Source organism: Clarias gariepinus, chromosome 10, assembly GCF_024256425.1.
Source record: "Clarias gariepinus isolate MV-2021 ecotype Netherlands chromosome 10, CGAR_prim_01v2, whole genome shotgun sequence".
NCBI lineage: Eukaryota > Metazoa > Chordata > Actinopteri > Siluriformes > Clariidae > Clarias > Clarias gariepinus.
The window spans coordinates 19,289,227-19,307,732 of NC_071109.1; the positions used below are offsets into that span (position 1 = coordinate 19,289,227).

The 18,506-nt window shown below is 38.9% G+C and overlaps 1 protein-coding gene across 1 annotated transcript in view; it reads left to right on the forward strand.

Moving 5' to 3' along the window:
• The first annotated feature begins 116 nt into the window (after window positions 1-116).
• Window positions 117-18,506, forward strand: part of gpc3 (glypican 3) — a 124,967-nt gene continuing 106,577 nt past the window's right edge. The window contains exons 1-2 of the mRNA XM_053506141.1: window positions 117-474; window positions 16,244-16,405. Of these exons, the coding sequence (XP_053362116.1) occupies window positions 297-474; window positions 16,244-16,405 (340 nt within the window). The 5' untranslated portion in view covers window positions 117-296. The remainder of the gene's footprint in view (window positions 475-16,243; window positions 16,406-18,506) is intronic.

The following is an 18,506-nucleotide window of genomic DNA, read 5'->3' on the forward strand; positions in this document are numbered from 1 at the left end:
CATGTGCGCGCCTCTGTACAGACCTGGCAACCCTTCAGCTGTGGATGCCGCCAATGGAAGAAGAGTTTCTAAAAGAACACATCGGCAGCATGAAGGCTGTTCATGTCAACTGCAGATCTGCTGTATAATACTCCTGATAACAAGGATCCCTGCTGATCCGGAGGAGGATCTCCAGGAGGATAGTTTGTGTCCTAAACAGCGGATGCTTTAGATTAAGGTAGACTTGGCGGAATCAGAAACAGGACGCGGTTCATCAATATCTACTTTAATTAAGTACGGCGATCTTTAATTATCACATGAGCCTTTTGTCAGTGACCATGTGCGGAGTGAACTTTATCGGGTGGTGGGTTTTATGCGCTTTGTTTTTGCCGCTTTCTGAGCCGAGCACTCAGCTCCTAAAGTGCCACGAAGTGCGCTCATCCTTCCAGCTCCTGTACCCGGGCACCAAGTGGGCTCCGGAGAGCCCTGTCTCAGGTAACGCGGGAAAAGACATCTGTAGTAGTATTAATATTGTTATTATTGATAACTACAGTCTACTACTAATCTAAACAGCTGTCATAAATATTCCTTCTTAAAGAGTGAAAAAAGTAAAAAATGTCTGCAAATATGAGTTTGCAGACCCACATTCTTTATTATTATTATTATTATTATTATTGATAAGTCAACTAACAAGTCATTATCAAAATGTTTACTTTCTTCTTTCTGAAAATTAATGATTTCCCCAGCCTTTTCAGATTACAATTGCAACTGTGTTTGTGTGTGTGTGTGTGTGTGTAGGGATTTCCAGTATTGCCTGGGGAGAACTCTAAGTGTATTCCTGTCTAGTATACACTCTCGGCTGTAGTAGTAAATTTACTTGGGCAGCCACATTTCCCACTAGAGAAAACTGAGAAGTTTAGATAAACTAACGGACATGGTGGTTGGGTGACCCCCTGTTTAACATCTCCCTCGCTGCTTTATTTCGAAAAACAAAAAACTGAGTGAGTTAAGTATTTGCACCATTTGATGATAATCTGACCTGTGCTATTTAACCCTTTCTTTTTAATGGGCCACATATGACGTTGGTTTATTATGGTGAGAACACATACTTTCTGATAGTGGCATTTGATCAACATAATGTCCTTCAGAATTTTGTAAAAATTCTTTTCATTTGCAATTTAAATCAGGTCCGGCAAATGGGACAAAAATGCTTTCATAGCCTAGCATACTCTATTACCCTATTACCTCAGAGGACTGAATATTAACATATGACCCTCACCGGGGTTAGACTGGAATGAAATGGAATAACTTACAGGAACAGGAAACGAGTATCCGAGTGGTCCTACATGCTTGTCCTAAAAGCTTGTCATGTATTATGCATCATCTTGTTCGAGTGGATCCATCAAATATAAATCCTGATGTCTCTATGCACCTGCAGTACAAACTGATGTTTGACTTGTTACCACAGGGGATCGAATGGCTTAGGGCACAAGTGCGATGACTTTAAAGTTTAAAATATGTCAATACATATTGAAAATGAATTTGATTTCAAACCTGTGGCTACAGTTAACTTTCTGTTTATTATTTGCATTAATTAAGTATTTTACCATCATTGTTCATTAAATTTTGTACATAACATCACTACAACATGACTTATTTTTGGGTCCAGTCTTGTACTAACTGTAGTAGCTATTTTAGCTCCACAATGCCTTTATTACTTTCCACTAAGGGGACTAACCAAATGCAAGCTTTGGAGAGTTGTGTGCCACAGGCAATATAAAATAATACTATTTCTCATGAAGCAAAGTCACAGACTCAGAGTAGTTATTATTTGTCCTTTTACTCGGGTTTGATGTCAGACTATGTAACAGTGTGAAGCTAATAGCACTGCCCGTGTCAATTACGAGTGCAATGACACTATGATATAATACACAAAGTACAAGCTACAGAACTGATAAATAAAGGAATAAAGGTATAATTTTTCCAACTCAACTCCAAGCTCTTATAACTCATACTACCAGGTTTGTGAAACACTAATGGTTGTGTTCATGGTTTTGTGAAACAATTCATTGCCTCCCGCACATAACCAAGAAGCATGGGTCAGAGTGTTTCAGCAGAATAAACCGCCATCGCCAATGAAACATTATGGACGTCTGGCATTGGAGTAGTAAATGACTGCTGTTGCAGACTTTTTAGTGGAGATGTCGCTATCGTAGGCTTCCATTTATTCCTTTGAGACTTTAGCACACATCAAGCGTTTGTCAGGGGTTCATGCATATGCGTAGATTCGTCACTATCTATACTAATTGTTACAGTTTTTATTAGCGAAGTTAACAATCCAATAAAAAAAAGAACACAAAAATGAAAGTAATGTTCAACATGGACCTACTCTTTCCAAGATTGTGTTTCTGATTTTGCTGTTGTGTTTTTTTTTGATAACGTGGTTTGTATTCACACTACTACAAATCTCCTTTATCCAAAAGTACTCAAGCTTAACTCTGTTAACTTTGCATTTGCTTCTTGTCTCAGCCCTTGTACTGACTGGAAGCTGTGTAATCATGATATCATGTTGAGATACACTGTTCTTACATGTCTCTCTGGAATATATATTCGAACTAACTCCATAGCTATTATTCCGGTAAACCTGAACCCATGTTGCTATGTGGGAAGATTAGTCATGGGTATAGACTCACTACTTTGTCAGTACTTTTGCCAGCTGCTGCCTCCAGTGGTGTTTGTGAGCGGAATGAAATGTAGTAGTTTACGAAAACAGGCGTTTAACTCTTCTGGTGGTCATGTTTGAGAGCTCTGTGTGCATGCACGAGATAGAGATACGATGGCTCAGTGCTTGGGCTGTGCAAGAAGAAGAAGAAGGAGGCTGTTGCATAGACACAGCAAGATTGAGCTGAATTTTAATGATGCTGCATCTGGTGCCAAGGGGCACAAAACCCAAAAAGCCAGTGTGGATTTTTTTAACCTTTCCTTTGCGTTACGGAAGCTTCACGCGTTCCAGCCTCCCTGCCCATGAGGAGAGGTTTGCACATATTAATGAGAGTTGGATGTCAGAGCATAAAGGACAAATTGCTGTCCTTTCAGGCTTAACGGCTTGCACCCACACAAATACACATTGGCTTAACAACAGTCACCTTTCTGTCATTTCCTTGCCGGGAGCCCTGGAGACAGTATATAATTTTCCTAAAAACAGTGATCATGGCTGAAACTAAGTTCCCTTACAGACATCTCGGACTAGGTTGCATTGCTTTTTTTTTTTTTTTTTTTTAATGATGTGGCCTCCTAAAAAAAATGATTTCATTACTACTGTACCAAGGTCCTTTCAGTCTTTAGTAATTAATTTGTAATTGAGTAATTAGTAGCAGAGGAGAGGAGGTCAACTCCAGCTGGAGTCCAGCTGTCCTGGGATCCATACAGAGGAAAAGGAGAAGAAGAATCATTTAGCTTCGAGTTGTACTGCACTCTCTCAGAGCAAGCTGTGTCATTAAAAACAAAACAAAAAAAAAACGGTGAGTTATTATCCATCTGCACAAATTGATCAAACCATTAGGACATAACTGACCTCAAACAAGCGGATGTTTTTGTTTTAATGGCTTTAATTGTGGATGGAATTACTACAGCTCATGTTGCTCTCGAACGTAGAAAGTATTCATCATATTTAGAGAAACAGTGTTGTTTTCTAGGACATTGTAGCAACAGTGACGATGCTTTAATATATTTTATGCATGTATTGGATAATTAATTCCCCACTGAGGTTAGTTCCGCACAACAGACAGAAAGAAAACGCTTTATGTCATTGGATGAAAAAGAGAAGAAAAATTGGAGCAAATTGTCATTCTTGTGACGGGGTGCTGGAAACAGCCCCGTGAGTAGCGCAGTAGTGTCAGATCATGCTAAATGTCCCTGGAGGTTCTGTAATTACGTCGTAATGATTTGGGCCAGGCTTTCAGTGAAATCGTTTAGAGATGCCCATGTGAAGGGGATAGATCATAAGCCCTGGCCTGGCTGTTTTTTGTTTTTTTTTCTTTTCTAGTAATGTTTGAAACCAGACTTTCAATTAAACTATAGATCTATATAGATTTTCAGGACTTAATCTGATTATGGTGAGGACTGAAAGAAGAAAAATGTCTAGTCTGTCTCCTGTGCCCTGATTCTTACTCACTGCCTGTTCAGACTGAGGTACATGAACGTAAGACGTTTTTGTTCTAAAAAATTCTAGAATTCAAATTTTAGTTTTGGTCCTTTAGAAATGCAATGTATTTTTTTTTTGACATAACTGATACAACGATCCCCTCATTCCTACTCATTTATTTTTTTTGTATTTTATGGCCTTAATGTTAGCTTTGGAAGCATTGTATACATTTTTATAACATAAAAAAAAAATCGCAACTGCAAATAGTTAATCAGATTTACCATGAAATGTTTCTCAAAAGACTGAAAAAATTGTAGGCTTATTAAGCTTAAACCAGAATTAGATTTATTTTTGCACTGTATCTTTGATTTAGTCCTGTGGGTTTCATATGTTTACGAATTTCAACCAGAGTAAGTGTGGTGAGTGTTTTCTTGATTGGCCTAAAATCTTTCAGGGTAATTTGATATTTCTAAATGGCTCTCATTTTGGTTTGTTAAACTGTGAAAGTCCACCAAGCGCATTTTCATTATAGAAAAGACCCACTAGCCTATTATTGTTGATAAATGATATTATTGTATTAAACTGCTGCAGAAGGGTGTAAATATATAAGTGTGCAAAGCCAGTCAGCTTGCAGGTATTACGCCACTGATGGGCAAAAAGTTGTACAGAAGTATCAGGCATTTTGTCAGCTATGAACAGAGCCTCTGAAACTGAGACAGCAAAATGAGATAAATCAATTTTACAGTTTTTTTTAGATGAAGCAAGAAGTATTGCAACCTGAGAAGAGAATATTTACAAAGAGAATATTTGGTGCACAAATTTCCAAAATATTAAGTCAAAATTGTTTGTGGTTCTTGTGTGATTTTTTTTATGCTATACGCCCACCTCCCACAGTTCTAGCACAACAGATAGATCAGTCTGCAGTTGTGTTTGTGATTAAATTAGTAATTAAGTATGCAATATAATAGCAGTAATATGTTGGTTGATTTTTCATAAACTATTGCAAACTCATGCCTTGACTGTAATTGTGTAATGATTCAGACAGCAAGTAGTACTGTAGCAGCAAATTAAATAGAGGAAAAAAGTGTGGAGTTTTATTGCAGACAAAACCTTTTTAATTACAAAGATTGTTAAAGATCAAGAAGAACTTTATAAGCAATACTAAAACCGCAGTTTACAGCATCATCATTCTCCTCCTTTAACTGGGTTAGTTTTATTTCAGTACATGATATCTCCTTACAGTATGTCAGCTTAATGTACAGCTTCTCACACTCAGTGCATACACCCCATGTCTATTGTACACATAACGCTTGTGTAGATTGAACTTTTAGAAACATTATTTTTTTGCTTCACACTACAGTATTCTACATAACTTGTACTGTATATAACAAGGTGTTCAAACCACATCCAAATTGTATCACAGACGTAAACCTGTCTATCGTATGTCACTTAATATCTGCAAAATGTTCAGTGAATAAGGACAGCATGCAATTTGGATGATGTTTGGACATCATGTTATACTGTATACTTTACGAAGCTATGTGCTATGTTGGATACTACAACAGCAGTAAGAGCGTAAAATTCTTTTACTTGCCTAACATTCTCTAAAAAACCACTGAACACATTTAGTTCGCTCACAACAGCAAATGTGTTGCAAAGGAATTATCTTCACTTTGCTGATTATGTGACAGAAAGAAGCAAGCAGTCTGCCTTGCCATTCTTCTTCTTTGTCTTTCGGCTGTTCCCTTTCAGGGGTCGCCACAGCGAATCATCTGCCTCCATCTAACCCTATCCTCTGCATCCTCTTCTTTTACACCAACCAACTTCATGTCCTCTCTCACTGCATCCATAAATCTCCTCTTTGTTTTTTCTTTAGACCTCCTGCCTGGCAGTTCCAACCTCAGCATCCTTCTACCAATATATTCACAATCTCTCCTCTGAACATTACTCTGTCCAAACCACCTCAATCTGGCCTCTCTGACTTTATCTCCAAAACATCTAACGTGGGTTGTCCCTCTGATTAACTCATTCTTGATCCTATCCATCCTTGTCACTCCCAAAGAGAACCTCAACATCTTCAGCTTTACTACCTCCAACTCTGCCTCCTGTCTTTTCTTCAGTGCCACTGTCTCTAAGCCGTAGAGCATCGCTGGTCTCACCACTGTCTTAAACACCTTTCTTTTCACTCTCGCTGATTTTCTTTTGTCACATAACACACCTGAGACTTTTCTCCACTCGTTCCAACCTGCCTGTACCCACCTGTTCACCTACTTTCCACACTCTCCATCGCTCTGGACCGTTGACCCTAAGTCCTGCACCCTCTTTACCTCTTCTCCCTGTAGCCTCACCGTTCCACTTGGGTTCCTCTCATTCACACACATGTACTCTGTCTTGCTACATCTGAGTTTCGCTCAACATTACACTTTGGCTTTTGCTCAAAACACTGATGGCTTGTGTGATGGTTTGCTCAAAATGTGGAAGTTTCAAGATAATAAAGGGTATCAATAATAAGGGTATACAGAAAGTCCCATAAATATAAACAAGTTACGTTCCAACAGCTCGTTGTAAGCCCAATATGTTTGTAAGTCCAACAACCCTTGTCTTGGTACTAGAATACTAACACAATTGACTAGACACAATATAAAACTAACACTTTCCATGATTTTGTCCTTGTTCTTTAGAACAGATGGTTAAATGATGCACATTAAAAGAATGTGCAATAGCTGGGATTTTAAAATTTTGCTGGAATCTCTCACTGATTTTCACTTTTTCATCTATTATTTTCATTTTCGTCTCTATTATTTTCACTGTTGTCTCTTGACGCCAGCTACGATGCCAGCCACACTGCCCCAAATGGTGCAAAGCACAGTGCTATCCGCTCCTTTCACTTGCGTGAGCTCACAAACACCCATGATTGGCTGTAGAGCCAGGAATGATGTGATAGCACTAAGTGCCTCCCATCCCATCACTGGGGAATCGAACTCGCAATCTCCGGAGGATAGGGTGAGCAATTTAACACTGAAAAAATATGCATGTTTGTATCTTTATTGAGTTTTTTTTGTAAAGTTTACAACTCAAATGTTCACATGTAGGAGACTTACTGTATAGTGGTTTTCAAATTAAAGGTTTTGTTATACAAAACAACTGTCAGTATCAGTAAAATCCAAAAATCATTTATTATCGTGTTTTGCTGTCAAGCTGGTCACATACTGCCAGTTTGTGTTTCCCCTTACGGCTTTAATAGTGGTCGTATTTTAAAGGTCTCAATGTGTTTCAAGTATGTTAATAGTAATGAGCTAGATAAGCAAACACTTGGCCCACAGCCTTATCAGTTTGAGCTCTTGCTGAGGAAGCAGCTGCAGCTCTTGGAGATTTATATGGAGATTGAAGAGAAGTTTTTACTCTGTGAATTTTATAATAAATTATAATACGTGCTCTTTAATAGCAGTTTAGAGTATTTATTACTTTGCCTATAGAAGCTACAGCGATAAATGTCCAAGCATGAAATATAAATCGACTAATAGCGTAGGTTTATTTTTTTTCTCATTAGCAGTCTAAGACAGATAATTATAGCTTAAGCACTATTAATATTGCCTTGATGTTCAAAATATTATCCTGTCTTACTTTACCGTTCATTAGTATTCATAATGCCGTGCCTCGGTTTTCACATGGCTCTATTCCCAGGTAATTATTAATATTTTTTCACAACTAAAAATCTTTTAGGTTTTGTTATTACTCCATGCTGAGAGTTGCCGAAGAAATTGGTTATGGATAAAGTTTGGTGGTATTCCATATCTCCCAGCTGGAAGGGAGGAGTAGCTGGATAAGATGTGTGCACTAGCCTCAGGAACTGGAAGTGCTGTGCTCATCTGGGCTTCGCCGAGGTATTTACTGAAGACAAGATTGCAGATCGCACAGCAGGAGGAAAGGCCACGGAGGATAGAAGTGTGTCTTTTACAGCGAGTGGAAATCATTGGTCAGAAGGAGTTGTAGTGAACTTTGTTAATTAACTTTGACAGCTAGGTTTGCTGATTGGCCAAGGTGGCTTTCTTTAATAATGCATCCACATGCACATGAAGCTGTTTTTATGCAGTGTAGAGACAGGGAGTGCTCACGGGGACAAGTCGCTCACTGTGGAGAAACAGAAGGTGGAGGGTGATTAAAATAAACCAGGGGAAGAGTGCTGTGTCACTTGCACACAGACTGCTACCTGACTGTGTTGGTGTCCGTAGAAGGAGCAATGGAATACTGTACGGTAAACAGAAAGTATAAAAGCTTGTATAACACGGTATACAGTGAACAGCGGGACAGTATGATTTATCTATAAGGCTGACGTTTTCTCCTTGCCGTCTACGTGAAGTTTCATCCTTTACCATCAGTCCCCACGAGCAGGCTTTATTTAGACAGTATGATACAGTCTTTGTTCATGTGTCTCTGTGGGGAATAATCTATCCCCATAGGCCTTCACTTTTCCTCTCTGCTCCAAACTTTTCTAATGAAATACATTTATCATCTCCACACGAAAGACAGGGGAAATTGTCTGTTTTGCTGCAGATAATTACAGAATCTGCCTGCTTTCTTCATCCTCTCATACCTGTGCTTTCTCTGCTTGTGATTTGTTATTGACGGCTTAATAAATTTGCACTGGGATCTGGAATTAACTTGATCGTATCTGTCACCAATCTTTTGCAAGTATTGATTTAGGATATTAAGCCTGTCAGTGTGAGAACAAAACTCAGTAGCTGCCAGCTTCTCCTTTCCTGTGTATGTGTGTGTGTTACCAAATATATTTCAGTAATTTAAAGGTGGGTTTGTAATGATTTGATGGTAATAAATTTATTCACGCATTTAGTTAAAAATTATGTTAGTATCCAAAGTTCCAGGAAGATCTTTTTTTTTTCTTACAATTTTAACCAGGCCACTTTTTATAGCTGCCTGTTCTACACTTAGATTCAGACTTAACCTTTGTTGGGCCCCAAGCAAAAACCTGCTAAGGAGCCCTTCTACCTGTACCATAAGCCCTTTTCTATTGACACACAATAGCACCTGACACTCCCTCTACAATCCCCTCTCCTCTAGGACAGCAAATAGACCAATACAGCATTAACAACATTTTTAAATGCACGGTGGTGTAGTGGTTAGCACTGTCGCCCAGCACCTACAGGGTCAATTCCCGGCCAGGCTCGATTCCTGTCTCTGTGTGCATGGAGTTTTTATCTTCTCCCCGTGCTTGGTGGGTTTCCTCCGGTTACTCCGGTTTCCTCCCACAGTCCAAAGACATGTAGGTTAGGTTGACTGGCGTTCGCAAATTGCTCATAGTGTGTGAATGAGTGTATGTGTGTGCCCTGCGATGAATTGGCACCCTGTCCAGAGTGTACCCCGCCTCGTGCCCTAAGCCTCCTGGGATAGGACGACCCTGAATACAGGATAAAGCAGTATAGAAGATGAGTGAGTGAGTGAGTAAAAATATTCAGTCTGTCTGCACACTCTGATGAGTTTAAATGATGCTCTTGCCTAGTGATGATATGACACTAGAAATACATTATTTATTGTATTTGACCACAGCATAATTCAATCAGTAAACTGAGTCATGCTTTTTTAAAGTTTCCACTATGCTACATAACTAAACCTTTAATGAGCGACAAAAAAGATCTAATCATTGTTTTATTTCAAAATTAAGTTGTTGCTAGAAAGCACATTTTCGGTGCACACACACACACACACACATATATATATATACAATATGTGACGTATTATGTGGTTATTATTTTAGAGCTGCAATCTCAACATTGTTGCCAGTTGGCGTTTATCAAGCATAGTGAAGTATTGTGTGTATTGTCTGGGTAAGGCTAACACGCTACCTAGCAATACTGTATGGAGGCAGATTAAGAGGCAACTACCCAGCTAGGTTAGCAACTAAGAGAGATGCGCACTCCAATTCAACATCTGTTATATCTAACATTAAATTTAAAAAAATACTGCTTTTACCAGACAGCTGTTCCTTTAGTTCGCTCTTATGGAGTTCCTTTTCTCTTTTTTCATGTCTCAGAAAATAATTACGCTTCATTCTCCTGAAATTTGTCCACTGACAGTCTCTTTGACAGTCTCTCTCCACCGACAGTGTCCAGGGGGACGGGCTTGCTTTTTTTCTTTTTTAAATCCGGTATGTATAAAGTCACAGATAGCTTTTTTACAGTGGGGTAATAATTAGACTATTACACATGTAAAATGTGCTTTTTTTTGTTACTTACTCAAAATTATCCTGTTATCAATGGCAAGGATTAAAGAAAAAGAAAGGCATGGGTGCTGAGAATGACGTGTGCTGAATTGTCTGTGAAAGTAAACGCTTTGCCATTGTTCTATAGTCTATATGAACGTTCTCACCACAGACTGTAGGATTCGGGAGGTCCTCTGGGTTTTCTTTTGGAGTCTAGAGCCTGGGGCTGCTTCTGCTACTCTAAAGCCCCATTCAATAACTGATAAATTAGTCCCGCAAAATTAAGCAAATTAACTTCCCCATCTAAATGAAGTAATTTGCCTGATAGACTGGTGCTGGTAATTTTTTTTTTTTTAGAATGTCCTCTTTTGTTTAGCTCTTTCTTTTAACTAGTATGTGAATAAACAGATAACTCAGCTTAAAGTTGTATTGTAAGTGTTTAGCAAATCTGTATATTCCCTTATTCTCCCTTCCATTGGTTTCACTGTTTTTATAATATATAAAATGTATGCCAACTTGAATAACTATCCAATAAGCTTGAATTCAAGCTGTTAAAGGTCATTTTACAGGACTAAATTGTATTCTGTAGCAAGACACTGAAATACCCATTTTTATCATTTAGACCTGTCCATCCATCATTCTTACACTTGTCCATCCATCATCATGCTGCCTGTTGGCATCTGTCAGCATCAGTCAGTTACGGTGATAATCTCGTGTCAATGTGGCCCCGTGTGATCTAACTCTAGATTTAGTTACCTGTGGTGGTTTTCCACATTTCTTCATACAGACTCCTGCATAGTATCTCGTTTATTGTTTGTCTCTCCCTAAACTGTGTCAATGCCCCCCCATCCCTCCAACCAACTGTCTTCTTTCATACCCCTGCTTCATATCGCTATCTTCTTCACCCCCTGTGTGCACTGTGACAAATTTTGACACATCTTATGGTTGTTTATAGCACCATTAATCAGTCTAGTTCCATTCCCTTAGCAGCTCAAAGACACAGAAGTCACCTATCTGCAGTTCAACTCTGCGGGAGAAATATATGCTATGCAAACATTAAAAAGTTTATCAGGATCATAAACATTTTATCATTATACAGTTGAGATTTTAGTCATTTACCCGTTCAGAATTTAAATTCACATTTTGTTATTTGTCCCTGTTTGAAATAAAATCCATCTGGGAGGCTCCTCACCTTTTAAATGGGTATAATATAAGAAACAAAGCTTTTGTTAAAGTGTTGTCTCGTTCCCAAGAACCTTGTAAATCCAATTATGATATTTAAGTAGATATGGCCACTATAATGGCTTCCAATAAATCAGCTATCACTGCTATCAGTGAGGTAATCCATCTGCATTAGATCTTCCTTTCCCGGTTCTCCACTTTCTTTTACTAAGCAGAAGTCAATAGTTTTATTTTCTAGGTTTGTTTGCTTTTTGACGAGTATCTGCAAGGACATGACATTGTTGCCTTTTGTGTATTTGTAACTGACATAATACATTAGGGCAGCCTTCAAGCAATCCTCAGGTTTACAGCAGTGTGTACTGTTCTTTCTGGTCTCATTGAGCTTAGAAAATTTCTCATTTATTTTAGAACAGGTTTGATAATTAATTGACTAGTGGTTATAAAACGAATGGTGAGAAACCAGATCTAATAGGAAAAACACAAAGCCCTGAGCGGGATCACAGCATTTAATGCTGAAAATCTAAGACTTGAGAACAAGCCTTGCAAGAAACTAATTTAGTTAATTTATTTTAACTGGGTGTGGTTCTGGCACAGACCACAATTCTGCTGTAGAAGTGTAGAAGACACTAATTATTTAGAAACAATGCTGTAAAACTAGGCAGTGCTGCATATAGAATTAATGGTCTGTGACTTCCAGCTAAAAGGAAATTAACAGACTAAAAGGTAATTAAAACATTTAAATTCTGCCCATTTTCACTGGGTCTGAGCCATGCAATTACCCAAACTGATTTGAAGAAAGAATAAAGCATGACTGGTCTGTGTGTTTTATTCCTAATACTGCTGTTTGGTATGATTTTTCACTCACTCTTCGTCTGTACTGCTTTATCCTGTATTTAGGGTTGGGGGGCCTCGAGATTGTCCCAGGAGACTTAGGGCTATCCATCGCAGGGCACACACATATAAACACTCATTTATACACTACGGGCAATTTTTATTTATACATTTAATCTCTCTCTCTCTCTCTCTCTCTCTCTCTCTCTCTATATATATATATATATATATATATATATATATATATATATATATACACAACATTATGAGTGACATATCACATTTCAAAAAAGGACAAATTGTTGGTGCGTGTCCTGCTGGCACACCTGTGACCAAGACAGCAAGTTTATGTGATGTATCAAGAGCCACGCTATCCAGGGTAATGTCAGCATACCACCAAGAAGGACGAACCACTTCCAACAGGAGTAACTGTAGATGCAAGAGGAAGCTGTCTGAAAGGGATGTCTGAGTGTTAACCCGGATTGTATCTATGTAGCTGCCCAACTCACTGAATGTGCACCTCAACTCTTCTGTTTCTACCAAAACTGTTTATCAGAAGCTCCACAGGATCAATGAACATGGCTGGGATGCTATAGCCAAAACCTTTGGTCACTCATGCCAATGCCAAACATCAGTTTCAATGGTGCCAGCAGCGAAAATCTTGGGCTGTGGACAAACTGAAACATGTATTGTTCTCTGATGAGTCCACCGGTGTGGAGAAGCCCCAAAGAAGCGTAGCGCCCAGACTGTTGCATGCCCAAAGTGAAGCATGGGGGTGGATCAGTGATAGTTTGGGCTGCAATATCATGGCATTCCCTAGGCCCAATACTTGTGCTAGATGGGCGCGTCACTGTCAAGGACTACCGAACCATTCTGAAGGAACATGTGCACCCAATGGTTCAAATATTGTATCCTGAAGGCGGTGCCATGTATCAGGATTATAATGCACTAATACACACAGCAAGACTGGTGACAAAATGGTTTGATAAACATACAAGTGAAGTTGAACATCTCCGATGGCCTGCACCATCAAGTGACCAGATATTATTGACCCACTTTAGGGGAGCGAGTCAGAAAAGATTTTCCCCCACCAGCATCACACAGTGATCTGGCCACTACTCTACAAGAGTAATGGCTCAAAATCCCTCTGGCCAATGTGCGGGACTTCTATATCTGTCAAGACGAACTGATGCTGTATTGGCTGCAAAAGGAGGCCCTACACCATACTAATGAATTATACACACACACAGTATATTATATAACAATAACTAGGCTCTGGGTAGTCAAGTGTACAATAGCTATAGGGTAGATAATGCTATGAAATTTAAAAATAACACTGTTATAATGGAAAAGCTAATTTATATTAGAGGTATGAGCAAGTATTATTCGTATAGAGTGCACACTTATTATTATGTTTTAGATGTGATCTTTCTTTAACAGTGCTTTAACTTACTATAGCGGTACCCTCTCTAATGGGGAATTATTCTGCAGTAGACTCCATATGGACCCTTTAATAGGAAAATCAATTCGGGGCTCAGATTTAACCATTAAAGTAAGGGTGTACGATATGAGTAGGATATGATCCCATCATCAGCTTCCGACAACAAAGCTAAAGCTACTCTCGTGAAATCAGTTCATCAGTGACTCTACTTTCTGTGGAGGCTACGAAAGTTTGGGTTCTCCCCCAAAAAACTGTGTCCAACATCTACAGATGAAGCACAAAGCGGATCCTGACTGGATACATGAGCGTTGTTTGTCTGCTTCTCTCTCCATAACTGCAATTCCTTCAAAGAGTCATGAGAGCAGCTAACATCATTACTGGTAACAAACTCCCAGCCTTACAGGATATCTTTCATGTCTGAGAAAGGCTTACAAAATCATCAAGGACCGCAATCATCCGGCACACAGACTGTTTACCAGACTGCCATTAGGCAGACGGCACCTCGGCATTCAATCCAGAACCAACAGGCTGAGGAACAGTTTCTACCTGCAGGCCATCAGGATTCTGAATAAACCGTAATCCAGTCATTACTCCTTCTCTCACACATTCACTCACGCCTCAAATACCTCCTACACACACTGGTCACCTCACTGTCAGCTCTGACACACTCATGCACATCTCATCACATGTTTCTGTGACTTTTGGACTCGTAGCACTTTTTCTACGGGCACCATCACCACATAATTGGCACTAAGGATTAAGCCATACAGTATGTGCAATTTGTTTATATATTGATTGTATTTATTAATTATTAAAATCAATCTACACAAACTACTACTTCTAATTTTAAGTTAACTGCAGAGAGCTGTTATTGTTGTATATTATTATTTTATTACCTTTTGTTCACATACTGTGACATCATTTATATATATATGTTTTGTTTGTACTGTATGTATATTGTATTTGTGAATAATCTCTTTGCTCCTCTTTCCACTCTCTCTCCACCCTTTATTTTCTGATGTATATCATTTTGTGCTGCACATCTGTAGATTACCTGACCTTTGAAACAAGCATTTCAGTGTAAGCAATGACATTTTGTGTACGTGACGAAATTTATTTTAAACATGGGCATCAAATAGTGTACTACACTCAGCACATATATTATAAAGCACTAGAATTTACCTCTTTGCAACCCCTATTCCTATTTATTTAATAGTTAGTATTTTTACTGTATATTTTATAATTCCTTGAAGCATCACAATATCCAAACCACAGTCATGGATCCAGATTTTCCAATTGAGAACAAAAATAGAATGTTAACTGTAAGCCAGTTTTTCAAATCTAGATTCAGAGATCACACAATCATTTCATGACATTAATTTATGCCTTGTTTTGCTTTTATGCATAGTAGATTTGCAACTCTAACTGTCTCTCCTTAATTTCCACAGTAAAGTGCTTTTTTTTTGCAAGTTATTGTGGATCTCATGGGACTATCTGCCTACCAGGCATGCATGATTTGGTTTACAATTAGACCTTAGTGGGTTGATGCAAATGATATACAGTGCTATTTTTTAGAAAATTCATATGGATTGAGTATGGATGTGTACTTGGGTGTTTCTGTATCAGTAAAGCTAATGAAGAGACAGTGGTTTAAGCGATATGTGATGCCGTGGTTGGACCTTTTTGCAGAAAGAAAACAAGAGAAATGACCTGCGTACTTAGTCTACTCTTTCAGGAAACCCTTAACATCAATCCCTGCTATCCGTTATCACACAATTGAGGATGGGTTCCCTGTTGAGTCCGGTTCCTCTCAAGGTTTCTTTCTACTGCCATTTCAGGGAGTTTTTCCTTGCCACTGTCGCCCTCGACTTTCTCATCAGGGACAATCTGATCATTTTAATTCATGCACATTCACATTTCATACAAACTTCCATAATTCTTTTGATTGTGTAAAGCGCTATACAAATCAAATTGAATAAAATTGAATTGAACATGCATAATTTGTACATGATATAGGTGTTATGTGTGAGAATGTGGAACTACCTGTATACAGTGTAGAACAAAAGTCTGATTTCATATCTGATACATTATGAAATGTTTCATGTTTTTGTATTTAGCATAAACCCAAGTGCTGCAAAGTCAGAGGCAGACATTTTTGCTCATGGTTCCAGCTCGTATAATTATGTACAGTATATGGGTTTAATTGATGAACTAACATTTAAAATGTTTCCTTTATTTGTTTTGCTGTGCTTTAACGTACACCTTTAAGCATTTGGTTCTTTTAAACAACCTATTTACTGTTGCTCTTCTGCTCGCCCAACTCATTAGACAAACCCATTCTCAGGAGGATTGTACAGAACACTACAGCAGCAGCGTCTATTTACTTTTTTTGAATGATGAAATGCAAACACCAAACATCTCTCTCCCTCTCCCTCTCTGTCTATAACAGGCTCAGACCTGCAAGTGTGTCAGTCGAAAGGCCTCACTTGCTGCTCCCGCAAAATGGAAGAGCGTTACCTCCTCACCGCCAAACAGAACTTGGAGTCGAATCTGCAGGCGAGCAGCGCCCAGCTCAAACTCCTCATCATCCAGAATGCGGCCCTCTTTCAAGGTCAGTCAGCTCGGCACACAATGCAAGCAGCAAGGGATTGCAGAATAGGTTAATGCACACAAGAACACCTTTAATGGATCCAATGACCTGTCACTTAAACAAATTGTCTTGTTTGGTATGAGTCGGTACCCTCAGGTAATTGCTTTATACTAACAGTGTTAGAGGCACTGGTGGTGGCTGGACCCATGTCTACTTAGGAATGTGGTTCAATGCAAATTGGTTCAGTGACAGACCTGGAAAAAAATTCCCGAGCAGGCCGGGGGAATCTCTAAAACAGCTTCTTATCTCTTCTTTTTCGCCCCAGCACCATCCTTTAGGGAATAGCAAGTGAGCCTTGCTTGCAGTCTTCTCTTCTTTCCCTATTGCTTTTTATCTTTTTGTAGTTTTTGCTGTTTAAACAGATCAAAGGGCTTCCCCTTTTCTCCTCAGCATCTTCTTTACTCTCTCGTCCTTCACTCCCATGAGCCCCCGCTGCCCCTCCCCAAGCCAACCTGGCTTTTTTCATGCCGACGCAGAACACGGCTAAAGGTTTATTCCTTTGAAGTCAACTTTGTCAAACAATCATAAAAGTTAAGAGGATCTGTCACTGGGACCTTCCCATGGATCTGATGACAAGTTGCTTGCATCATGGCGCACTTCTGAGCACAGCTAGTTTTCTTAGCTCTTCTCTTTTCCCTCTTGTTGGATTCAGTAACACGGTGTCCTTTATTGTGGATACAACATATAACCCTCAATTCAAGATACAGTTTGGTTTGCATGTTCTATTCTCTTTGTATGGTACTACAGTGGCTTAGCGGTTAGTACTGTCGCCTTGCACCTCCAGGTCCTGGGTTTGATTCTCGTATCGGGTCTGTGTGCATGACAGCTTGTGGCTGTTGGATTTCCTACAGGTTCTTCGGTTTCCTCCACAGTCCAAAAACATGCAGATTAGACTAATTGGTGTTCCTAAATTGCCCGTAGTATGTGAATGTTAGTGTTGACCAGAGGTGGCAGTGGCCTCCACGCTCCCTAGTTGGGCTACAGAAGTACCTGCATGGATGGATTCTCTTTATACAGACATAACACAGGCAATAAAGAAAAAAAAAAAACAGCTGAATATGTAGTCAGACTGCATTCAAAGTAAGTCTTAGCAAATATTTTCTTTTGCTAATTGCATAGTTGTACACATAACACGGTGATTAAACCTTTATAATCAGACTCAAATACTGATAACTGTCTCTGATGGTTTATACATGCATACCACTGTTATAGTGCCCTAAGGCAAGGTTTCAGACTTCAATTGGCCTACTTAATTAGGAGGACCTGGAAAAAGGGAGCTGTGCTCAGAGCTCGTAGAAGCTCAACAAGGACACGCTTTCACAGGATTTTCTGTTTTTCTGTGCTTTATCTTCTTGGGCATATTTAGAGCAAGAGTAAGTATAAAGAAATGGTGCAGTCTGTCATATAAGCTGCCTGTTGTGTTCTTACCATTGAATTCCTAATTGTTCAGCTATTTAATAAATGCATATTTTCTGTACATTTCCAGGTGAATGGTGTTTGTTCACTTACTGGGTTTAGGAACAAAAACATAAAGGTTATTTTAAATCCTACATAAACAGAAAAACATGTTAATTGTTTATATGTTCATGTTATATGTTGAAATTGCAACATGTTCATTAAAATAAGTGACCTGGAAAGAATCTTTAATGGCGAATTTGTCGTACCAGAATTACTCCAATACTAAAGATCAAAATCCTACATGTCATTAATAGTGACTGACAGCTTAATTAATGTGACTGAGTCTGGGAGGATTTTTTAAAGCTACTCTAGGCTTTGTTCAGCTGCTTAAAGACAGGACTAATTAACACCTTTTCTTATTCATTAAAAGAAACAACAAATTAGCATGCAATTCCCTTATAAAGGACCGTAATATAAAGCAAATTTATAAAATATAAAGTATTTTTTTCTGCTGTTAAATGTTCTGTGTTTGCACTGTTTATGCTGAGAATACTTTATTAATACTAGATTTGTCATGATTTCTTGTGGCATGAATGCAAGCGAATTGGGCAGTGGGCGTTCAAGTGAAACCGGGACTTGGGTTAAAATTTCTCATGAATGAAGG